This window comes from Cydia strobilella, chromosome 25 (assembly GCF_947568885.1).
Source record: "Cydia strobilella chromosome 25, ilCydStro3.1, whole genome shotgun sequence".
NCBI lineage: Eukaryota > Metazoa > Arthropoda > Insecta > Lepidoptera > Tortricidae > Cydia > Cydia strobilella.
The window spans coordinates 4,073,296-4,098,736 of record NC_086065.1 but is presented as its reverse complement, the minus strand read 5'-3'; the positions used below and the strand labels follow the sequence as shown (position 1 = coordinate 4,098,736).

The window sequence follows — 25,441 nt, the reverse complement described above, 5'->3', positions numbered from 1 at the left end:
AATTAATAAATATTATAGGGACATTCTTACACAAATTGGCTAAGTCCCACGGTAAGCTCAAGAAGGCTTGTGTTGTGGGTACTCAGACAACGATATATATAATACTTATACAAACACTTAGATACATATAGAAAACATCCATGACTCAGGAACAAATATCTGTGTTCATCACACAAATAAATGCCCTTACCGGGATTCGAACCCAGGACCATCGGCTTCACAGGCAGGGTCACTACCCACTAGGCCAGACCGGTCGTCAAATCCGGATGTCATAAAGATATATTTTTGCTTTTCGACCGGCATTTGCCGAAACACGATTTTCAAATTGTCGTATTGGCTAGGGACTCTACATAGAAATAGTACATTACGTCAGGTTGGGAGAAACAACATTACCTACTTATTAAAACGAGAGTCTAGTAGAGGTCCGACGCGAAAAGGAGTACTTTTATGACTATATTTTTTTTACAGTTCTTAGATACTTTAGTAATCTGGTACATCTATATGAATCAATTTACCTTTATTTGTTTCAGGCTGTGTATCACGTAGAAAATGTTTCTATTTCTAACTTGCCACTTTTATCTACGTTCCTACGTCAATTGGACATAGGGAAATGTACATACCTATACAGCAATCAAGATAAAATATCAGTAGATAATTGTGTTCACTTCTAGTGTAAGTTCATATTGGCTCAAAATAACTGTAATGACTATCTAATCCAAGTTTAAATTTGACCTACACAGCCATGCGCTCTTAAGAAAACCCATCAATATAATAATAATATGTCCGATCCGACATACCTGGCACTCAGCAAATCAGAAAAAAATTATTATGGGACAATCTTACACAAATCGATCTACTTCCATAAATAATAGGGCTTGTGGGTAGGTACTAGACGATATAGGTTTATATACCTATCTAGTTCATGAGTATTTATCCAAATGTAAATACATAGAATAAATCCGTAACTCAAGACAGGAAAAAATATCTGTGATAAACACACAAACGAATGCCCTTACCAGAAGTAAAACCTGGGACCTGTTCAGTTGCCCTGCTTCAAAGCACGACACGACAGTACGAGGAAAGAAAAATACATGTGTATTTTACAAAAAATGACTAAAGTATAAAATAATCAATTGAAAATAAAGGATCGTTATTTATGGATCCAGGAGTTCAATAATAAAATGGAAACTAGACGACTAATATATATGGTATTTTCACTATTTTCTATAAAAAGGGACCTTATTGTCGATGGCGCTTACGCCATTATAAACGATGCTCCGATATAAATACAATGCCGCGCGAGGGTCTCTATTGTTTGACATAATTATTGGAAGTCATAATGTAATTATTGTCATATTATCATTAGTCATAAATTGTTTTTTTCTCAGAAACGCGTAACTTTTCAGGATTGCCATAAAACAAACCTAACCTAACCTAACCTATCTATTTATAGGATAACCCGAGGAAAATCCTGAAAAGTTAACGGTTTCAGAATTATGACTAATGACATTATGACAATCATTACATTATGACTATCAATAATTATGTCAAACAAAGGGACCCCGCCACGCCACGCTGTGCGGCGTAAGCGCCATAGAAAATGCCCCATATACTTGGCAACTTGGCATGTAAAACCTTCAACCTGCTTCATAGATAAACAATGAACCATTTTCAGAGCATTTTAGAAATGAAAATACTTACTTATTTATTCTACGCAGTGTTATGTGACAAAATAAGCAAAACGTGTCTGGCCATCCATCTGTGACAAGTGTTTATCACAGCAGTCTAACCACCGGTAGTTTTAACTTTAAAATTATCAAAACTAGCTTTAATTTTGCTTGGTTGTAAAATTCGCTTCGAGGAACTCGAAAACCAACAGGCTCAGTATTCATTACACAACAATTTGTAAGGAAAGTGAAATGTATTTTATATTTGCATGTTTATACTGTATAAAAATGGGTTTTAGCACTTTTAGCGTTTGCCGCATCCGCAGCCGCTGGATCCACCGATCTGCTCCGTGATGGCGACGCAGTCCCCGCAGCCGTAGCACACCGGCGCTGAGCCGCGGGTGTCGAACTGGCCCTCGAATGCCACCGCGCTCAGGTACGGCAGCGTGCCGGACAGGTCCAGGTCGCCGGACAGGCCCAGGTCTGTGGCCACGGCGATGCCGGACGGAGTGATGGGACCGATAGCCTGTATGTTCAGGGCGCCACCGCTGCAGGGGATGCTGATCGATTGGCAGCTGCAACCGTAGTTCTGTCCGGCGATACTCTAAAACCAACATGACCAATTATGTACAACGTTGTACGTGCGTTTAGAATTATACACCTAATTCTGACCATAAAGTATTTTAAAGCGAAGCTTCTGAGAAAACTAGTTTTTTTCTGATTTACACTTAGTCCTTAGAAAAATTGCTAGTTTTCTATCACTATAAATTAGTACCTAAAAATACAAAGTGACTGAGTGACTTTGACAAAAGTTAAGTTACCCTGTCTTTTCAGAAGTGCATTTTGATTCTTTCGTCTTAGCCAAGTACGTCAGATCTTAATTACGTAAATAAATTGTTGTCGTCATATTTTTATAATCTCAAACGGCTAGAAATTGTAACTTCACAAAAAAAGCGTCTTTCGTTAGAATCCAGAAAGTTAAGATTGCTAAAATACAACGCGGATTAGATTTAAATTGAAACTTGTACATACCTCCTGTACCAAGAAGGCGAAGGCGCAAATTACGGTAAATTTGAAAACCATTTTTACTTCTTCCTAAGTCTGTTCACAAACCAAGAATGCATAATTAAGTTAAAGAATCCTCATTTTATACTACAATTTTATCCTTCTTGCCTCACGAATAAAACAATAAAATACGTTACTAAATTGTATTTTATCGCAAATATTTTGACACAGAAAACTATTAGTTAAGTATATTTAGTAAGAGAGCAATCCACTCCGGCGTTATCGCTGACCTAATTTCTCAATTCAATGTCAGTATAAATGAGCCTTCAAAATATAGGGACATCATTCTAAGTTCTTTGTTTGAAGAATTAGTATTCTGTCTAAAATGTCTCGCTTCGTAGTCCTCGCTATCTTCATCCAGGCTTGCCTGCTCCAGGTAAATAATTTTATTCATTTTTAATATATAGTGCCTGCTTATAATGTATTAAACCTTAATTTTTTTTACCAATTGCGAGCGCAGAATATTTGGCCTCCTACCTGCCTACATATTTATCCGGATTGTCATGGCTTCTAATAACCCTACGTAAGGTTTATGTTTGCGGCTTAATTATTTTAATTGTGAATATAGTTTATATACGTAGGTAACATTATTTATTTATTCTTTTCTCATTTTATAATCTTTTTGTTTGTTTCTTTCTTTCACAGATGGTTCTGAGCCAGTCATGCGGTTGTAACCAGAACCAGTACTCATACAGTTCGTCCGGACTTGGACTGAGCTCACAGAGCTGCGGCTCGTACGGCGGCACCGGCACCGGGCAAGTGGGCGTGTCCGGCAACATCGACGCGTGCGGCCAAACCTGTGTCGTCGGCTCCGTGCCCGTGCTCGGCTCCGTGGACTTCGGCGGCTGCGTGCCCGCCTGCGGCTCCGTGTCCATCTCCGGACAGTGCGGATGCGGATGTCAGTGATTTTTCTAACTTGACTCAAAAATTTTAATAAAAAAATGAGTTAAAAATGTGTTAAATAATTTGTATTATTGATGTAGAAGTCATAAATTCTTAAAAATATATAATAATATTTTTCGCAATATGGAGAGGAAAGTGCATCCTAAAAAGATGTTTAACAAGTCTTTGAAGTAAATTTATCCTTCTTCCTGGCATTATCCCGGCATTTTGCTACGGCTCATGACAGCCTGGTCCGCTTGCCAACCAATCCCAAGAATTGACGTAGGCACTAGTTTTTACGAAAGCGACTGCCATCTTCCCTTCTTCCTCTTCTTTCTTTCTCTTTTTTTTTCTTCTTTCTTTATCTTGGATTGGACCTTCCAATCCAAAGGGGAAAAAACTAGGCAGTATTGGGATTAGTCCGGTTTCCTCACGATGTTTTCCTTCACCGATAAGCAACTGGTAAATATATCAAATGATATTTCGTACATAACTTCCGAAAAACTCATTGGTACGATCCGGGGTTTGAACCCGTGACCAAATAACATATACTAATACTAATCTATGCGCATGACTGGCTCAGAACCATCTGTGAAAGAAAGAAACAAACAAAATGATTATAAAACAAAATAAAATAAATAAATAATATTTCATAGTTTTATTTCATGAGTAACTATCGCGGTAACCGAAGACAATATTAAATAATATTTGCCTCAGCAGCTCGAACAAGCCTACTTTCGTCACTCTCTGGAGTGACGAAAGTCGCACTTCCGTGCAACTCCAGGGAGTGTAACAAAGTAGCTTTTTAATTTAGTGAAGGCCATGAACTGCCACTTCATACTTCGGGGTCTATTACGGTGAAAAATTAAATATATGTGTCACACGAGAGCAAAGTTAATTTACATCTCGTTTTTGGTCCCTCGCTACGCTCAAAATCAACACTCGCAAGAAAAACCAACTTTCCTCTCTTGTTGCACAAATAACTATTGCCGTACGTATATCTTTGAAAGGCTAGGCACCTTTGACTAACTAAAACAAACACGATTCAAAATATTTTCATAAAATTATTTGATTTGTTCCCTCTGTTTAATATTATACTTTTATAATGTGCAGGGTAAGTAGTAGGTTAGCGTGGTATGGGCATGTGATGAGGAGGAATGAATGCCATATAGGCGAAATAATGTTAGGGATGAATGTTGATGGACGGAGAGCGTATGGTAGACCCAAAAAGCGATGGATGGATTGTGTGAAAGAGGATATGAGAAAGAAAGGAGTGAGTGCTGAGGTGACGAAAGATAGAGGAGAATGGAAGAGAAAAACATCTTGTGCCGACCCCACATAACGTGGGATAAGGGCAGGAAGAAGAAGAATGTGCAGGGTAACGATATACATCTGAAAATAATATAAAAAAAAAGATTTTTTTATGACACATCTTAGACCTTTTAAGGTTTTGGTTGGAGTAATAGTAAAAGTTAGTAGTAGTTTCCGTGTGATTTTTGCACGGCATTTACCCTAAATTAAAACGTGAAAAAAGAAAATTGGTATAAAAACTATAATTGTACGTCAGCCCCTTCTTAAAGATCATGTATGTCAGTTACTCGGTCAGTCTTTCTCGATGTGAGTGAAATGCAATCCCACGTTAGACACGTACGACAGATAAGTCGAGTTGTAATGAACTTGACATAATGAAATACATAACATTATCAGTTTTAACCTTGATATTTTTACTACGTCACAATTAGGTACAAATATCAGTTTTGAAGAGGAAAGATGCTTGGACACCTGCTACGACAGGTAACGACACGACGAATTCAAACGACGAATTTATCAAACTCGCTCGTTTTTGCCCAGAACGTGCAAGTTGTGGAATGAGCTACCTTCTGAGGTTTTTCCCTTGCGCTATGACATGGGGTTCTTCAAAAAGCAGGTATTTAGGGTTCTCAAAGGTGGGCAACGCATAAGTGGCTCTTCTGGTGTTGCTTATGTCCATGGGCGGCGATGACTGCTTCCCATCAGGCGGCTCGTCTGCTCGTTCGCTTCCTATAAAAAAAAACATAATTGAAGGGAGAGTTGAGGCAAGGAGACGGAGGGGGAGACTAAGGAGAACATACATAGATCAAGTAAAGGAAAAACTCAACGTCGTGTCGTATCAGGCTGTCAAGGAGAAGGCACAGGACCAACACATATGGAAATCGCTCCACCGACAAGTGTTAAATATATGATGATGATCAATTTTGAATGATTCACGGTTAGTTTCACTAGACTTATATTGACCGGGATATGTACCGTAGTATTATATAATCTGTGGTACCGTGATTACCTTTTGTATTATTTTCGACCTCCCGATATTTCGACGCAGTTGCATGCATCTTGTTCACGGTGTTCTCAGAATTGTTAGGTGTGTGTTTTTTAATCAGAATTGTTAGGTGTAGGTTAATCTGTAAGGTGTACATGTGCCTTTGTTGCCTGACAATTTTTTGTATGAAAATTTATGTTTTTACATTACCAGTGGGCAACCAGTGGGTCATGTAAGGTCTACCATACATGTATACCTACAAAAAATGTCTGGATCGATTATTTTCACCCTGCTTTAGGTCACTAAGTAAACAATTAAGCATAATTATGCTTACATCTATATATATACCTATATATGCACGTGTCCTGACTGACTTAGTGACTGACTCATCAACGCAGAGGCGAAACCACAAAAACTAGAAAGTTGAAATTTGCACAACAGGTTACATTTATATTGTGTACAAGAAATAAGGGATTTTGAGAAATTCAACCCCTAAGGGGGTTAAAAAGGGGATGAAAGTTTGTATGGGGTTCAAGTTTTATTTTAAGGTAGGAGTTTGAAACTTGGTAAAAGGGCATTATATTAAAATAGACGAAAACTGATTTCTTTTACCCTTTTTTGAAGTTTGTATTAATAGAGTTTGCATCGGGAGCGAATTTTTTTTTTAAATAAGTAGTGGACTTGAAAATCTTCGAAGAGGGTTGAGTGGGTATCGAGAACATTTTTTTATAGTTAGGGACTTGAAAGTCTTGAAACTTCGTAGTTTGTGAAAGATAAATTTCATGCATTGTATAATTATGATTAAATGTCCCTACTGATATCTTTTGCTGCATAATGTTCTATGCTCATGTAAAAGACTTATACTATAACCACCAACATACAAATCCACGCGTACGAAGTCGCGGGCAACAGCTAGTATACATATAAGTCTAATATTAACCTTCTGCTGACACAGTTACTTGCCTGTGTTTATGCTGATCGTCATATTTACCTTACGAAGTTTAAAACAAAAACATTTAATAATAGCTATTACTAATATGAAATCTAAACTCACAAGTTTATGACATAAACCTTACCTTACCTTACCTTAGTAGCACAAAACAAAGGTAGGTACAATCAATGGCATACATTTGTGCAGGCATCTTCGTTCAACATATTTTTGCAGGCAACTGTACCTACTACCTAATGGTAACTATAAATAGTGCTAAAATTTCATACTAAATTGTTGCCATGTTACTTCGAAAATGTGACGCTTACGTAGAAAGTGGCGCCCACAATAATTCTCTGGATCTCTATTGTTTCCCATATAGTTTTAAGTCATAAAACACATTAAAATGTGACGCTTACGTAGAAAGTGGCGCCCACAATAATTCTCTGGGTCTCTATTGTTTCCCATATAGTTTTAAGTCATAAAACACATTTGACTTTTTTTTTGTTTGTCCACATTTTCGTATATATGTAATGATAAAAGGATGACCTCACGCTCTAAAGGTTCGGGTCCGAGACGAGGCCTCCGAGACACTTTGTTTTCTGTGATGGGTGAACGACGATCTCGTAATGCTTAGTCAGACTTTATAAAGCTTTCTATAGAAAACGAAGTGTAGGACCATTCTATCGTGAGTCATCTTTTGTACAATCGTTGCGGATACTAGAGCCTAATCTCTGGTTTTGACTTTCATCAGCACAAAGGCCTAAGGCCTACTGGGGGGTCCAAAAGTACTTTGACAAAAAAAACTATAATAGATATCATATATTAAAGAAAAAGTGACGAAGCCCTCCAGTAGTGAAGTGGTGAAAAACACAAATCAACATATAAAATAATTTGATTTGTTTCCAAAAACTTAAAAAAAAAGAATTATTTTCTTACTTAGGTACTTATTGGTATTTATAATTCTTTTACAAATCATCTTTCAAAACATTCTCCTTTGGATTTGATACACAAACAGGGGTAGGAAACTAGAGCAATCGGGCTTTTTCGGCTCCGTTCGGCTCAGCATTGCTCCGAGCATAGAGTAACTTATACTAGAGCGGTACTGTCATAGTAAATTTTGTAACCCCAGTAAATTCACTGCCATCTGTCGACACACTTCAAAACTAAAAATGAAGATTTATAAAAATACGATAAAATGTATTTAAATATAGATAAATGATTTTTTTTATTTCCATTAATTATTTTTTTGATTTTGACCCATGTTCTTTCACTGATATGCGTTAAAATTTTTAAATAACAAACGAAACCGTCAACGCCATCTATACGACTGTAGGCCAAAACTAGTAGCGCCCTCTGAACGAGAATCAAATTTTCTTGATTTTCGAGGCACGTTTTTTCCTTAGACTGTATCTATCTATTACGGAGTTATAACTATCTTTGCTCCGAGCAATTATTAGGGTTGACACAACTTTACTTCCCTTTGGGTGTACGACCATAGATAAGATAATACCCTGAATTCTGACAACCCTAAATAGCCGAAAGAGATAGTACCATACATAAGAAAGGGTCAGCATGATTCGTCCCTGAATCGCTTTTGTAGGAAGTTTCCTTTCTGTACGGTAATAGTAATTACTTATTTATTCTGTGACACAAATTAATAAATGTGACATTATCTGTGGTGTGGGTTGTAGATAAGAGCGAGCGGTTTCTAATTGCATCCTTATCGCAGTAATGCTTTATCAATGACCCACAGTAAGTTACCTTTGGAACAAATATTTAAGCTTCACTCATCATTTTCAATAAAACATATTTAAAAACTTTGCCAAAGAAACCTTTATTAAAAAAAATTAAATCATCGATATCTGCATCCACACTGGGCAATATTAGCCAGAGACAAGCCATTCTTCGACGCCGCATTGCTGCCGCTCGGGTTTCCATTCTCCTGGACAATTACGATGTTGCCGTCTCCACATCCGTAAGCAACATTTCCGCTGCCAGATGTTGCCAGGGTGCCTTCTAAACCGACAGCGCTCAGGAAAGGCATGGAGCCTTTCACGTCCAGAGAACCTTCCATGGACAGTTCGGAGAGAAGAGACACTCCGTTGCTGGAGAGAGGTCCGGAGCAGGTGACGGTTAGGGGCCCGCCGGTGGAGTAGGTGGCGGTTTTGGAGAAACCCTCATATTCTCCGCAGGAACAGCCGCATTTTGTGGCGGAGATGGACTGGAAAATAGCAAGATAGATACTTAAAAACCGGACAAGTGCGAGTCGGACTTGCCCACCGAGGGTTCCGTACTTTTTAGTATTTGTTGTTATAATTTCAACTGTCTAGCTAACACGGTTCATGAGATACAGCCTGGTGACAGACAGACGGACAGTGGAGTCTTAGTAATAGGGTCCCGTTTTTACCCTTTGGGTAGGGAACCCTAACAGCTATAATTAGTTCATGAGTTCCGAAATGAATACGAGAAAGCGAAATAAACCCCCTTTGCCCCCAAAACAAACCCTTCCGCGTCATGAACAGTTTAACACACATGGACTTAATGTATGAACTGTAGGTTTATGTTAGTACTGACATAGGATTTTTATATTGTTCACACACTTTCAATTACTATTTTTTTGCACACATCCCAAAAAATAAAGCAAATTGAATGCTATTTTTTATGTGGACCTTGCATTTAAATATCAAACGAATTACAAAATGTCTTTAAATGTATATCAGCGTTTCATCTGTAATTGAATATACTTTGATGAATAATAAATAAGTTAATTTATTAATCATGTATATATATAAGTATTATAAATATGTAGAAACAAGTCCTCGTCATATTTCGTGATCAGCATCGCGGGCTTGGTCAAATCATAGAGTAACTTATACTAGAGCGGTACTGTCATAGTAAATTTTGTAACCCCAGTAAATTCACTGCCATCTGTCGACACACTTTAAAACTAAAAATGAAGATTTATAAAAATACGATAATATGTATTTAAATATAGATAAATGATTTTTTTTATTTGCATTAATTATTTTTATGATTTTGACCCATGTTCTTTCACTGATATGCGTTAAAATTGTTAAATAACAAACGAAACCGTCAACGCCATCTATACGACTGTAGGCTAGAACTAGTAGCGCCCTCTGAACGAGAATCAAATTTTCTTGATTTTCGAGGCACGTTTTTTCCTTAGACTGTATCCATCTATTACGGAGCTATATCTATCTTTGGTCAAATGGACACAAAAACAGATCAGCTACAAGCTTCACAAACAATTAATATAATCCACAACAGGCTGTGTCAATCTTAACTACTAAATTAATTACTCTAATTAGAAAATAATATTTTAAAAGTTACCTGCAATAAAGCAGCTTGAAGACACAGAACGAGACCGAATTTTCCGAGCATTTTAAAATAATTTCAGCTGCAACTAAAAGCTGACTAATATATAAATATTTACACCCATTTATATGTAGTTTGCGTTGCTCAAATAATATCGCAATATAGTTACAAATGCGACTGAGGCAAGCGAATGCGATAATATTTTCCAAACAGCATTTGTTTCATCATGTATAAGTTCAAAATAAATAGATATAATAAAATTATTAACATTATTTCTTTGCTAATGGTCGACTGGAGAACATGGGTATAATGAGTAGGTACTAATAATTAATTTAGCACGCTTAACTAAGTGTTTTCTGGTTAAGTACATACCTACGTTTAGATACTTACCAGCATAAACTCAGGTAACTATAGTTTACACAACTATGGTCGAAATATACGTGCTTATAAAATATGAAACAATGTTAGATGTGTTATTTAGAAATAGCAACAGTGTACAGTCGCCATCAGATATATATCAAAGCTGCTAAAGCGCTCAAAAATAACTGAACACGCATTCTAAGGCCTTAGCAATAGAGACGTATCTTGGCCGCACCGATAGATCTGATGGCAACTGTACCTGAAGTACGATGATCAATAATTATCGTTAGAAGTAGGGCGTATTGTTTTTAGTATTCTGAAACTAACAAATAATCCTTGAAGTTTGAACGTGTCTTTTCTCACTCCATCCATCCGTCCACTTATAGCGGAAGCCGCTCGACCCCAATTTCAAAGGAATACCGCAAATCGATGTACAGGTTAGCCGTTTGGCACACACATACTAGAGGACAAAACAAATTTTTTTGACCCGAAGTTCCTAAAAAAATTTCGCTGCGGGGGGGAGTGGTAAAACATTATTTTTTTTGTATCATTACATTTCGGGCATTTTTTTTTTAATTAAAACAAAAAGAATTTTCGAAACATACCAAGTTTGGGCTCCTCCAGACACGATATGGCTGATTTTTTTTGTACAATATACCACAAATGATATGTGATATCCTCATGTCTAACCCCAAGAAAGCAATTTTAAAAATAATATCATTAACAATTTTTTTTTAATTTTTCAATTTTACAAAGTGACACAGTTCTACTTCAATACCTATTTCACTAGACTTATGGAACTGTACTGCAGATACGGTACATATTAATCATAAAATGATACGTAATATCCATTTCTATGGGACTACGGGACGAATACTCTTCGCGCTTAATTTTTTTAAATTTGCCGCTTTTTCTAATACTGACGGAAATGGCTTGACAGACTCTAGATAAGTTTTGCAATAGACAAATACGAAACAAAGAGGTGGTCTATCACATATCCTTTTTAAACTATATTTCCATAGACAGTGTTTGGCGAGAAAACAATTACTTTCTTTTTAAATTTACTTATAAAAATTAGACTTAAATTTTAAAAACGTCGGCGTGGGCTACAGACGATTTACGAATATTTTTTTATACAACATTTTAATTTCATCTAGTTGAAATTTTTTAATAAGAAGATTTAAAAACAAAGTAAATGTTTTCGCGCCACAATCATTGTCTATGGAAATATAGTTTTAAAAAGTATATGTGACAGATCGTGTCTCTTATGTTTCCCATAAAGTTTTATGACTTAAAACTTGGTTTTTCTCAGAAACGCGTAGCTTTTCAGGATTGCCATAAAACAAACCTAACCTAACTATAACCTTAGGAAAATCCTGAAAAGGTAACTATGTATCTCTATATGTATATGAAAAGTATCCATCAAAAAACAGTAAGTAGGCGGTGCCACCGTACACTTAGTATTTTATATAGATGTGCACCCGTGCGACCGTGTGGGACAGAACATAAAACAAATATTTATTACCTTGCGTGACAATTAAATGATAGAAAAGTCTTATTTAAAAAACAGAGAAAGACGAAGTAAATTTATTTTATACTTTTTATTATAAAAAATATCCTTGCGCCTTCATCAGTTCTTTGACAAGAAATAATTAAGCTTTGCAACCGCATCCGCACTGTCCGGAGATGGACACGGAGCCGGACGCGGCGACCTTGCCGCCGAACTCGACCGAGCCGAGCACGGGCACGGAGCCGACGACGGCGGTCTGGCCGCTCGTGCCAATGTCGCCGGACACGCCGACCTGCCCGGTGCCCGAACCACCGTACGACGCGGACGCGTAGCCAGACCCACTGGATACAATCTTGCCAGTTTCATAAGTGACCCCGGATTTGCCGTAGGAGATTTGGCTACCGCATTGCTGGCTGAGCACAGCCTGTTAGAATAAAGCATTTCGTTATAAGTCTTAGTAGTAAGTTCGGTATAAGTCGGTACACATTCGTCGAGAGACCACAGAGAAAGGCCGAGAACGAATTCTATCCCATCCTCTCATCCCGTTCTTTCTTACTCGTCTCATCTCGTCTTGTTCCTTGGGTAGGTTTATTGCCGAGACTAAGCAAAAGGCGCTCGACGGGTGTGTACAGCTGGCATAAAAACGTTGTCCTAATATTTCTTTCAATTTTCTTTCTTATTTTACTGCCAGCACGATGTTAGATTAGGGCGAGCAGCGTTATTTCTTACCTGAATCAGAAGCGCCTGTGCACACAGAGCGAGAACAAAAAAGCCAGACATCTTGGACTACAGCTATCGAGAAAAAAAATGTCCATGAAGAAACATTTTACCTCCACTTTTATAGTATAAGTTGTGAAAATGTGGAAATGGGTCACGATAATACGAAAATTCTTTCATCGCTGTTTTCACAAAACTACTTTTTTTACAAAAATGGGGCATTTTCTATGAAAAGGGACCTTATTGTCGATGGCGCTTACCCCGCACAGCGTCGCGCGGCATTGTATTTATATCGGAGCATCGTTAACAATGGCGTAAGCGCCATCGACAACAAGGTCCCTTTTTATAGAAAATACCACAAATAATCGAGTGAATGTCGATCACGTTCGAGTAAAGGATTTCCTAATTAGAATTTTTAGCAATATTTTTGAACCTATCAGAATCTATGCAACAGCCAGAAATCCTATCCTATGTTATAAATTCTAGGTGCTAGCAAATATGTGGTATTTTCTATAAAAAGGGACCTTGTTGTCGATAGCGCTTACGCCATTATTAACGATGCTCCGATATAAATACAATGCCGCGCGACGCTGTGCGGCGTAAGCGCCATCGACAATAAGGTCCCTTTTCATAGAAAATGCCCCATATGATTTTCACTGCCTACTTCGTGAAAGTCAAAGTCGCCTTCTTTCACTTATCTAGGTCAGGTACAGGTAGGTATCTGGATGTTTGTATTTGTCATTTGCTGTTTAATAAATTTATATGTAAAATTGGGTCATTAAATCATATTCTAACGCTAATTTATTTTGTTACCTTTATTTCCGACGTTTCGCCAGGTTTCCCTTGTCGTGGTCGCGGGTAACTGAAGTACAGCCCCAGCTAAATGTCAAAACAGAAATGGGGCATTTTCTATTAAAAGGGACCTTATTGTCGATGGCCCTTACGCCGCACAGCGTCGCGCGGCATGCGCTATCGACTACAAGGTCCCTTTTTGTAGAAAATACCACAAATTTGTGTAGCCGACGAAAACTATATGAAAAGGTTTTGGTCCGAACCGTTGTAATGTAAATTCAATTCAATTCAATACATTTATTTCATGTAACCAAGACACATTTTATTAGTAACACTTACAAGACTAAGGGGTTAGTAGGTAGGTACAGCTAGACTTAAATTTAAAACAAAATAACACTAACGGGAGAATGCAATCCCTCGCAGTGTGACAAGTAGGGACAGTCAACCCTGTCCGCTATCAATCGCAGAATGCTGTTGGGACTGCCGCGCACCCGGCGCACCAGGGATGCCGCGCGTGCACGCATGGTAGTGTAGAAACAGTCCACGCGCGCCGCCGCGAACATCCCCGATGCGCTACAGAAACGAGGCAGCCCCATCAACACCCGAAACGCATTGTTGTACTGGACCCTAAGAGCCCCATATGCCCGTTGCGAATACTGAGCCCACAGATTGCAGGTGTAGAGGGAAGTGCAAAACGCCCTGAACAATGTAACTTTCACCTCTTTGGAGCACCTTGCAAATCTGCGAGCGATCATATTCGCCCGGACCGACAGGGCCCTTCGTTCCCTTTCTATGTCCCTGTCGTCTTTGAGGTCGGTCGCGATCACATGGCCTAAGTACTTAAAATGGTCCACTCTATCTATAGGGGTACCATTGAGGCAAACCCCAGGGACTTCCGTTGTGTTCTTGCGACCGCACTCAAACACCATGAGCTGGCTTTTGGCCACATTATATTTAAGGCCATGCTCAGTAACATACGCTTCGCAAATTTTCAAGAGTTTGCGTATTCCACACACTGACGCGCTCAACAGAACCATGTCGTCTGCATAACTTATGTTATTAACACAGACTCCATCCACATGACAGCCGACATGGGTTCTACTGAGCGCCTCGATTAGTCCGTTGATGTACAGGTTAAAGAGCGTAGGTGAGGTCAACCCCCCCTGTCTCACCCCGCACTCCAACCTGTACTCATCGGACAACGCGTCTGCCCATCTAACGCTGTTGACCTGGTTTCCATACCAATACTTAAAAATGCGAATGGTTTCCTGCGGTAAACTTGTATTTTCCAGCTTTTTCCACAGTAGGTCATAGGAAACCAGGTCAAAAGCCTTAGATAGATCGAGGAAACAGGCCACCACCGGGGTTTTACTTTTGGCATAATACCTGACAGTGTGCTTAAGACACAGGATCGCCGACTCTGTATAGGTAGATAACTGTGGTCGAAAACCTAGTTGGTTATCATGCAGTTTAACATGGCTAAAACAATCTATTTTTTACATTATTTTGATTTCTTTGTAAATACATAGTATAAAAATTTGATATAGTATATTTAATTGGCTTTCATTTAATATCCCACACATGTATGTGCAATGCATAGTTTGGGTGCAATATGCAATATTCGTAACGAGGCGGGAACCATTTTGATGTAGTGTTTCCGTTGAAGTAGATGGCCGCAATGGCGCCGCTGTCTCCCGGCAGTTTTGGAGACCCAATACCATGCCAAATAACATACTAAAAAACCGGCCAAGTGCGAGTCGAGTCCCACCTAGGGTTCCGTACTTTTTAGTATTTGTGGTTATAGCGGCAACAGAAATACATCATCTGTGAAAATTTCAACTGTCTAGCTATCACGGTTCATGAGATACAGCCTGCTTACAGACAGACGGACAGGGGAGTCTTAGTAATAGGGTCCCGTTTTTGCCCTTTGGGTACGGAACCCTAAAAACTAACATAATATATTTAACATACTAAAAGTTGAAAGCGGTTTCCGGATCTGAACTTTATTTCCATAAAGCAGTGCACTATACGGTGATAAGCATGGTGGGATACTCAAGTAGTAAGTAGTAAGTAGTAAAACTCTTTATTGTACAAAAAGAAACATAAAACAAGAGAAAAACGCATAATTTGTACAAAGGCGAACTTATCCCTTTCAGGGATCTCTTCCAGTTAACCTTTGAGCAATTGAGGGAGAATTGGAGAACGGTAGACATCAAAGATGTACTAAACGGCATAAAAGAAAATATTTAATTTCCTAAAAGACAGGTAAACCTAACCTACAGTATATAGCAAGGGCATGGGATTTATGTGAAATAAAACAAATATATCAAGTGGGATAACTGGGGACAGGGGGATAACTTTAGACTTTTTTTATTCCTAGATACTCTTTCAATTCAGTTCTCTCTTTTAAGTCTCTTAAGACTTTTTATGACTATGAACTAATCTAGCTAAAAACTGTAATAGATGTCATATATTAAAGAAAAAAAAAAAAAAGCTAGTTCAAAAATTGACCCTATATACTGTTAAATTCTGATCGATCGATTCTGATTCTGATGAAGATCGTAAAAAGTACGCTGCTGTCAGCCACGGTTCATATAATTGGGAATATTTCCTTTGTTACACCTCATGTCTGTCCTTTAGACAACACATTAAAACACTGTCTAGCAGGGTTAGAAAAGTAATTTACGTTATGAAGCTTATAAGGGGTGGGGCATCCCGAGATATTTTAAAGTTAGTATATTTTGCACTCTGCCAATCTATTATTCAGTATTGTATTGCGGCCTGGGGTGGCGCTGCCAAAACTGCAATGATAGAGGTTGAACGGGCGCAGCGAGCTGTACTGAAGGTAATGCTGAGGAAACCTTTCCGTTATCCCACCGACGAGTTGTACGGAGAATCATCAGTTCTCAGAGTTCGTCAACTTTTCGTAGTAAAAGCTGTTACTGAATCTCATCGAACTGCTGTAGCTTCAGTAGACCACGTAAGACGACGACAAAAACGTCTTAATCACCTGACTGTCTGTTGTCCTCGAGTTAATACTGCTTTCGCTAAACGCTTTCCATTCTTCCTACACCCTACAGTCTACAATAGGGTTTCTAAATTATGTAACTTTGATGACTTCTCTTTCTCTATCTTAAAATCGAAAACTAAGAAATGGCTTCTTTCTCAGTCTTACAATCAGACAGAAGAAATTATTCATACTTAGGTAGCGTATACACACACACACTAACACACACACACACACACACACACACTACGCCTAAAAAAAAAAAAAAAACCCTCACGCATGTCTCTCCTGAATGCTTTATTTTGATTGTATTTTTTTTTTTTTTTGTTTGCATATATTTTCCTGCATGCACTTTTTTGTAGTTCAATTAATTTATAGTTCATATTTGATATCTCTCGTTCAATCAACGGCCATCATACTCAGTATTGTTAAAATTTCTCAGTAAATTGTATTTACCCGGTTCCCGAGATACAGGCTGCGCCTAGTTTGGGGCCGATGGATATTAACTTAATTGTAAAATCTAATTTATTATTTTTTGTTCAACCTGTGATGTCAACTTGTAAAATATTTGGTAAATAAACGATTTGAATTTTGATGTCCCCACAGTTACCCCACTTGATGGTAGCATATGTGCACGTGTCGATTAAAAAAATAACAATAAAATATAAAGCCTTAGCTGTCGTATTTTATCACTCCATTTTCGACTGTTGCGTCATTTAACAGTAAAACAATATAATCTTAGTGTTTTTTAAACGCAACCATTTAATGAAGAAACGACGTGTTGACACTAACCACCATTTAAGTAATTACGCAGAATTGTGTGATATCAGTGACCAATTTTCATAACTATCTTGGTATAAAAGAGTTTCCAAATTTTACCCCAAACATTCTTAATATTATTTCGGTAGTGTAATCCTATTGAGATAATATAAACATTATAATGTTTAAGTTCGCTGTCTTAATTCTGTGCTTTCAGACTTGTCTGATTCAAGTGAGTACTGTAAAATAATAATAATAATAAATAATTTCTTTATTCAGATACGGTGTTCCAAATTAGTTTGTTACTTAAAAGCTAGGTTATTTATACTAAACTATTTTTAAAATATATATCTCCTAAATGGGAGTTTATAAGTGAGAACATCCAATGTCTTTGTAAAAGACTGTCTGGCCTGTACGCTAAGATAAGATAAGATAATAAGATAAGATAAGATAATAATTTATTTCATTTCAATCTTAGTTGGTAAATACATAGTGGTCGAGTCCTCCTATTAGGTATGAAGTACCTGTATCAGGAGACCTCGCTCTTCCAGAATTACATTTTTTTTTAAATCTATACTAAGAGAAGTAAATAAAGTTAACATTAACATTATAAATTTATAACGCTAACATATTTAGTATGCTGTTGGCACTCCCCTGTATTCTGCTTCTGATGGACATGATCTTTTTACGCATAATGGCGTGGAAGTCCTCTACGTGTGCGTCGGCGAACATGCCAGATGCACTGCAGAATCTAGGCTTGAAAATGCTTGGCTCCATAAAAATTTGGCCCAAAATTCGAAATTTGATTAAAATTTTAAAATTATTATATGGGTCATTTTCTATGAAAAGGGACCTTATTGTCGATGGCGCTTAGCCGCACAGCGTCGCGCGGCATTGTATTTATATCGGAGTCTCGTTAATAATGGCGTAAGCGCCATCGACAATAAGGTCCCATTTTATAGAAAATACCACATATTGTGGTATAGGTATGTTCTCAATCAAAAGGTTATTAGTTTTTATAAAAGCAAATTTCGTCTATATGGTAAGCGATAAAGTGGTACCTTTTGATTGAGAACGTCACATATATGCCCATTTAAAGTAGACGATTACTACTATTACCTATGTTGTAATTGTAACACTTGAATGTTGTGAAGTTGTGATATGGTTTTCTTATACACGAGGTTTTGGGATTATATTGAGCAATTAGAGTTTTGAACGATTCACGGTTAGTTTCACCAGACTTATAATAATACAAAAGGTAATCACGGTCTATATCCCGGTCAATATAAGTCTGGTATACTGAGCAACTTTTAGCATGGGACCAACCCCGAAATCGCGAAAAAAGATTTGGCTATTTCATACATTTTGGCTGGTCCATTTTCTATCATCATCTTCCTCGCGTTGTCCCGGCATTTTGCCACGGCTCATGGGAGCCTGGGGTCCGCTTGGCAACTAATCCCAAGAATTGGCGTAGGCACTAGTTTTTACGAAAGCGACTGCCATCTGACCTTCCAACCCAGAGGGGAAACTAGGCCTTGTTGGGATTAGTCCGGTTTCCTCACGATGTTTTCCTTCACCGAAAAGCGACTGGTAAATATCAAATGATATTTCGTACATAAGTTCCGAAAAACTCATTGGTACGAGCCAGGGTTTGAACCTGCGACCTTCGGATTGCATTTCGCACGCTCTTACCGCTAGGCCACCAGCGCTTTTTGGCTGGTCCATTTTCTATGGGAGGGCAAATTTTTTATTCGCGATTACGTATTTGGTCCCATAGTAAAAGTTGCTCACTATAATCCCAAAACCTTCCTGGCAACGGGAATGCACTTAATTTTTGCCACCATCTATTATACTGTTGGAGCACAATTACCCAGTGGGGAGCAAAATAGGCACATTTTACGGTAGATACATATATATTTTTATGTTTGTAAAAAAATATAGGATTAGAAAATTATAGCAAATCGTATTAAGTACATCAACAAACACAAAACGAATAGAAAAGTGTATCGAGGTGACAGAAGCTACGAAAACTCACGTGACTGTTTCCATACATTATTCAGGTTTCGATTGGCGGTTTCTTTCAAATATTGTCATAAAATATTTTTACAGACTGCCATGAGCAAATCGTGCGAATGCAACTCGTACGGCGGTACCGGCACCGGCCAGGTGGGCGTGTCCGGCAACATCGACGCGTGCGGCACCACCTGCGTCGACGGCTCCGTGCCCGTGCTCGGCTCCGTCTGCTTCGGCGGCTGCGCACCCACCAGCGGTTCCGTCTCCATCTCCGGACAGTGTGGTTGCGGTGAGCGGTTTAGTACTTAATACCTATAGTCTGAATCATACACAGATTTTAGACTCATTCTTTGATTCTTTGTCCAACCCATTTCCCAGTTCAGCTGGGGTCGGGATTATGTTATCGTTATACTAATTCGGTGGAATTGGTTCTAAGCATGCATGCGGTTTATATATGTGTCGTTTTCAACCAAAAGGTACATTGTCGCTTGTCAATAAGGTTGATTTCAAATTAAAGCTGTATGGAAATAGCGCCTTATTGACAATCGGCAATAAGTACCCTTTTGATTGAAAATGACACATATGAACCTTTAGATGCTCATTTGTCTTTTTAAAAGTTAAAAACTGGTAAATAAATACCAGATCTGTCCACATTGGCCTAGAATAAGAATAAGAATAAGAAAACATTTATTGCCACACAAAAAAGAGAGATTACAGAATACGTGGATTCATTAATGTTATGACCTGTTGTGATCGTGACTACTTATAATGTATAATGGCCACAACGCTGCTCAAATGGGGCATTTTTCATGAAAAGGGACCTTATTGTCGATGGCGCTTACGCCGCACAGCGTCGCGCATTGTATTTATATCGGAGCATCGTTAATAATGGCTTAAGCGCCATCGACAATAAGGTCCCTTTTTATAGAAAATACCACAAATTACGCTGACGCATCGTAACCAACGCCGACATGACACGGCCCAATTCGAACAATGCTTATAAGATGTCACACCGATACGATATCTATCACGAAGAAATGTCACTTTTGACACAGACAGTTCAGTGTGACATTTTATAAGCATTGTTCGAATTGGGCCCTCACGCGTCACGATTTTAGTGCCGACTCGTGTGGTACCATATAGTCCATATAGAACTATAGATAGTATGTGTTATGTAATCACTTCTTTTGACGCAGCGTATTTTCAGCAGCGGTGTTACTGATGCTTTATTATTTATAATTCTAAATTGTGAAATTTCTCGACAGACAGGCTGCCAGTCTGAACAGACATTATTATCTTCTGCATCCACATACATCCCGTCAGGTAGCAGTAACGCTAATGCAGTCGCAGCAGGGCAGCAGGTATAACACCTACTTACACTACCTCTCCATCGTCGTCCCTCAATTGCTGGTGAATAGTATGTTCTTTGTCCTGCCCATTTCCCAGTTCAGCTGGGGTCGGGATTATGTTATCGTCCAAAGTTTTCCAAAGCAGCTTAGTGATCTAGTTAATCGTTTAAACAGACAAAACCTAAAACCTATATCTTAATGTTAAGAGTTAGGCTGCCTTTACACTGAGTTGGTTTATCCTCGCACGTCTTCTCTCATCTCCATTCATCTCTGTCTCAGTTGAACGGCAGTCCTATGGATAATGATTATTCTCAGCTTCTCTCACCTTCATCATCACCACCTCACCTTACAATTATGAATGCTTTTGCATAAATCAAAACTATTTGTGTTTAAATTTGTGTTTTCTTTTGACAGTCTGCACGCATTACGCCTATTATCAGCCAGAGTTCCAGGATCAGCAAGACTTCACCCAGCTTCAGCAGTGCTTGCGCCTGCCAAAATGCCCGGCTTGGCCAGAGCGCACCTAGTATCAGACAAAAAAGTCCGTCTAGTGCAAGCATCAGCCAAAATACGCCAAGCTTCAGTCTAAGTAAGAATGCTGTCAGTAAGCCAAGAGCCAGCTTGAGTAAGCCAATAGCCAGCTTGAGTAAGCCTAGTATCAGCTTGAACAGTGGATCCGGATACAGGGGTACTGGCACCGGACAGGCGGCCGTGTCCATCGACATCGACGCGTGCAGCGCTACCTGCGTGGAAGGCGCCGTGCCCGTGATCGGTTCCGCCGGATTCAGCGGAGGTTCAAGAAGCAGCTTAAGTAAGCCTAGTATCAGCTTGAACAGTGGATCCGGATACAGGGGTACTGGCACCGGACAGGTGAGCGTGTCCGGCGACATCGACGCGTGCGGTGCTACCTGCGTGGAAGGCGTCGCGCCCGTGCGCGGTTCCGTGGGATTCAGCGGAAGTTCAAGAGCCAGCTTGAGTAAGCCTAGTATCAGCTTGAACAGTGGATCCGGATACAGGGGTACTGGCACCGGACAGGTGAGCGTGTCCGGCGACATCGACGCGTGCGGTGCTACCTGCGTGGAAGGCGTCGCGCCCGTGCGCGGTTCCGTGGGATTCAGCGGAAGTTCAAGAGCCAGCTTGAGTAAGCCAAGAGCCAGCGTGAGGAAGCCTAGTATCAGCTTGAACAGTGGATCCGGATACAGGAGTACCGGCACCGGACAGGTGGGCGTGTCTGGCGACATCGACGTGTGCGGCGCTACCTGCGTGGAAGGCGCCGTGCGCGGTTCCGTGGGATTCAGCGGAAGTTCAAGAGCCAGCTTGAGTAAGCCTAGTATCAGCTTGGACAGTGGAGCCGGATACGGGGGTTCCGGCACCGGACAGGCGGGCGTGTCCGGCGACTTCGACGCGTGCGGCGTTACCTGCGTGGAAGGCGCCGTGCCCGTGCTCGGTTCCGTGGAATTCAGCGGATGTTCACCGATTTGTGGCACTGTCACTATTAATGGAAAGTGCGAGTGCGATTGCAATTGAGGTTTGAGAGAATTAAATATGAATATTCATTGAATAGGTCTTTGGTTTTAATTCTTCACTGATAACTATTTTTTTCCTTTATACCTAGCCGGTACCGAAAACAATATAAGTCATATAAATAACAATAAACTTATACCTACTTGAACTAGCGACCTGCCTCGGCTTTGTACGGGTAAACCTCAACAAATTGTGACGTTCTCAAATCAAAAGGTACCACATTGTCGCTTTCCATAAGGACACTGACAGGTTATTCGTATAAAGATACAAGCCAATTTCGTCTTTATGGTAAGCAACAAACTGGTACCTTTTGATTGAGAACGTAACAATTATACACTTAAATATTCCTCAAGAATCACTCTATTATACTTATACGTCGATCTATGAACCCAAACCAAAAACGGCCAATTTAACTTTCAAAGCATAGATTGCCGAATCCAGCAACGTAAAAACTATTATAATGTATTCAGAAGGTACTTAAATACAAAATACAGTAAATTAAATATCTAATATTTTATTCTCTCGGATATACACCAAGACGATCTTTGAAGAAGAAATCGCAATGCTTAGGCCTTCCACGAAACTGCGACGATACTTATTTGCCTAAAAACTCATATACATACCAGTGTTACTGTAAAACACAAAATACTTTTCATTTCTCATGCTCTGAAAGTGGGTCGTTGTTGTTCTAAGAAGTGTACAGAAAATGATACGTTTCTGCACTAAGAGCATTTTACTTTCGTATTACATTTTTTCTTTGTTTTATGATAAGCAATTCAAATTTGGTTTTGGATTGATTTTGTACTATTACCATTCTGATATTTAGGTACTTTAATGTTATAAACTGAAACAGAAAATCAATTTAAAAACGAAATTTTAATTGCTTATCGTAAAAATAAAGAAAAAAGCGTACATAGAAGTACAGTGCTCTACAGCAGAAACGTATCATTTTCTGCACACTTTTTAAAACAACAACGACCCTCTTTCAGAGCATGAGAAATGAAAAACAATTTCATAACTACTTTTAAAAAGATGTCAATGTCGGTGCATTATGCCATTATAAATGTTTGTCCAATTCAGTAAATAATTACCTATTTTTCTTGTATCACGTTGCAATAGTAACGTTAAAGTAGCTCTTTTTAGGGTTCCGCACCCCAAAAGGAAAAAATGGAACCCTTATATCACTTTGTTGTCCATCCGTCCGTCTGTTTGTCAAGACCCTTTATCTCGGGAACACGCAGAGGTATCGAGTTGTATTACCAACTAGCAATGTGCATTTCTGGATATTTTCTTAAGAAAATTCTCACGCAAGTCTCCACTTAGGAAGTTCTCGTTCAGATTAGGGATTATTACTCAATGTTCTTAACTGTTGACGACTGTTTCATTTAACATTTACGTCACTCATTGGTGACTATTTCAAGTGTCATAGAAATCGAAAATAACGTACCTAAATAATAAGGTCAAACGCGCTGAAAAAATGCCGAGACATTTCATGGGAACTGCAGTTTTTGAAAATTCTCTTTGACACATTGCTAGTCTCTTCGAAAAACCTGGTTTATACTTCGTTATCAATTCTAGAATACTCATGTTCATAATTGTGGTATTTTCTATGAAAAGGGACCTTATTGTCGATGGCGCTTACGCCATTATTAACGATGCTCCGATATAAATACAATGCCGCGCGACCCTGTGCGGCGTAAGCGCCATCGACAATAAGGTCCCTTTTCATAGAAAATACCCCAATTATTTATGTAGCCAAGATACTGAAGAAAGAATTCCAAATAAACTTGTCTGGGTGTCTGGCGACTTTCGAACGGGCTAATATTTCGCTTAGCAGCGAGGACAACAACAGCAAGCGTCATGAGGACGATGCCCCAGGCAACTTTATGTTTTTAATGTTTAACATTTATGTTTTAAATTTAATTATTCATCTGTAGATACTGAACTTTTATATGCACATGCAAACACATTTGTACCTAACCACCTTCAAAAATAAAATTAAATAAGTATCAAACAAAATGGATTGTGACTCGCAAAGCATCGATTGTTAGGTACATTTGTGCTAAATAACGAGTAGGTATGTTAATTAACAAAATAATTTTCAAGCTATAGGAACTTTATTATTGTGTCATATAAATCCTGGGTTGTAGACTTATTAACGTCTGCCGCATCCGCATCCGCTGGAGCCGCCGATCTGCTCCGTGATGGCGACACAGTCCCCGCAGCCGTAGCACACCGGCGCCGAGCCGCTGGTGTCGAACTGGCCCTCGAACGCCACCGCGCTCAGGTACGGCAGCACGCCGGACAGGTCCAGGTCGCCGGACCGATAGCCTGTATGTTTAGGGCGCCGCCGCTGCAAGGAATGCTGATCGATTTGCAGCTACACCCGCAGTTCTGGCCAGCGATACTCTGAAAATATTTGGCTAGTCAGAAACATATCCCATGAAATGTATTTCCCCATTCTAACATTACACAAAGGAATTGAACGCTCATAAAAATCAGATTTTACTAGGTTGGCATTTTACAGGTTTGGCTACTCAAGAGTGAATCTAGATTAATTCGTCTAGAATAATTAAATCCTATACAATTTTTTATGTTATGGAAATGTATTTGTCTGAATACACATGTAAATATTACAGTAGTATGACTACTTATAGAAGCACGAATTAAAATATTTTCACGGGAAAATAATTCAATTTGTTCTTAGAGTACACCTAATTAATAACTTATTTATTACTAACATAATATGGATGTATTTGCAATTTTGTACCATTTGTATCTGAAATAAAATGCTTCATTTCATTTCATTATACAAATCAAGTTGGTTTCGTTACTTTCGTTACTAAGTAGTTAGGCATACAACCCATTTATGCTTTTTTTCTACTCTAATATTCAAATTCCGAAATATATCATATTCAAATTCCGAAATATGTCAGATCATTAGACGTAGGAGGAACTTGATATATACATACCTGTACCAAAAAGGCAAAAGCGCAAATGATGGTAAACTTGAAAACCATTTTTGTTTCTTCCTAAGTCTGTTCACAAAATAAGAATGAATAATTAGGTTAAAGCATCCCTATTTTATACTACAAATTTATCCTTCTTGCCTCACTAAGAAAACAATTAATAATGTTATTTTTTTATTAATAATGTTACTAAATTGTATTTTATCGCAAATATTTCAGTAACGATGTTTTGACACAGAATCATTTAGTAAGGGAGCAAGTCAG

At 38.8% G+C, this 25,441-nt stretch overlaps 5 protein-coding genes across 8 annotated transcripts in view; 2 read left to right on the top strand and 3 right to left on the bottom strand.

The window, feature by feature from the left end:
- The window catches only part of LOC134752903 (chorion class CA protein ERA.1-like), a 35,533-nt gene extending 22,678 nt beyond the window's left edge, over positions 1-12,855 (bottom strand). Inside the window, exons 1-2 of the mRNA XM_063688684.1 lie at positions 12,777-12,855; positions 12,417-12,471 (exon numbers count right to left, since the gene is read on the bottom strand). Of these exons, the coding sequence (XP_063544754.1) occupies positions 12,417-12,471; positions 12,777-12,827 (106 nt within the window). The 5' untranslated portion in view covers positions 12,828-12,855. The remainder of the gene's footprint in view (positions 1-12,416; positions 12,472-12,776) is intronic.
- LOC134752900 (chorion class high-cysteine HCB protein 13-like) lies at positions 1,961-25,274 on the bottom strand. Of its 3 annotated transcripts, none has more exons than XM_063688679.1 (2): positions 25,181-25,274; positions 1,961-2,271 (listed from the first exon to the last, which is right to left on the bottom strand). In XM_063688679.1, the coding sequence occupies exons 1-2, from the start codon at positions 25,226-25,228 to the stop codon at positions 1,972-1,974; spliced, it is 348 nt and encodes a 115-aa protein (XP_063544749.1). In that variant the 5' UTR covers positions 25,229-25,274; the 3' UTR covers positions 1,961-1,971. The 3 variants fall into 3 exon arrangements, 2 of the variants coding, with proteins under 2 accessions (XP_063544749.1, XP_063544748.1); XM_063688678.1 differs by lacking the exon at positions 25,181-25,274 and adding an exon at positions 2,700-2,836; XR_010128772.1 differs by lacking the exon at positions 1,961-2,271 and adding an exon at positions 24,353-24,617 and having other exon boundaries at positions 25,181-25,271.
- LOC134752893 (chorion class CA protein ERA.1-like) overlaps positions 2,970-25,441 on the top strand; it is a 32,689-nt gene continuing 10,217 nt past the window's right edge. The window contains exons 1-2 of one of the 2 annotated variants that reach the window (XM_063688672.1): positions 2,970-3,108; positions 3,378-3,697. In XM_063688672.1, the coding sequence (XP_063544742.1) occupies positions 3,058-3,108; positions 3,378-3,638 (312 nt within the window). In that variant the 5' untranslated portion in view covers positions 2,970-3,057 and the 3' untranslated portion in view covers positions 3,639-3,697. Of the gene's footprint in view, positions 3,109-3,377; positions 3,698-25,441 lie in introns of those variants that run through there. The other variant, XM_063688670.1, reaches the window with a different exon arrangement.
- Positions 8,657-10,309, bottom strand: LOC134752889 (chorion class CB protein PC404-like). Its single transcript, XM_063688665.1, has 2 exons — positions 10,193-10,309; positions 8,657-9,062 (listed from the first exon to the last, which is right to left on the bottom strand). The coding sequence occupies exons 1-2, from the start codon at positions 10,241-10,243 to the stop codon at positions 8,694-8,696; spliced, it is 420 nt and encodes a 139-aa protein (XP_063544735.1). The 5' UTR covers positions 10,244-10,309; the 3' UTR covers positions 8,657-8,693.
- LOC134752829 (uncharacterized) lies at positions 17,393-22,247 on the top strand. Its single transcript, XM_063688588.1, has 4 exons — positions 17,393-17,554; positions 19,432-19,624; positions 20,605-20,696; positions 21,099-22,247. The coding sequence occupies exons 1-4, from the start codon at positions 17,504-17,506 to the stop codon at positions 22,209-22,211; spliced, it is 1,449 nt and encodes a 482-aa protein (XP_063544658.1). The 5' UTR covers positions 17,393-17,503; the 3' UTR covers positions 22,212-22,247.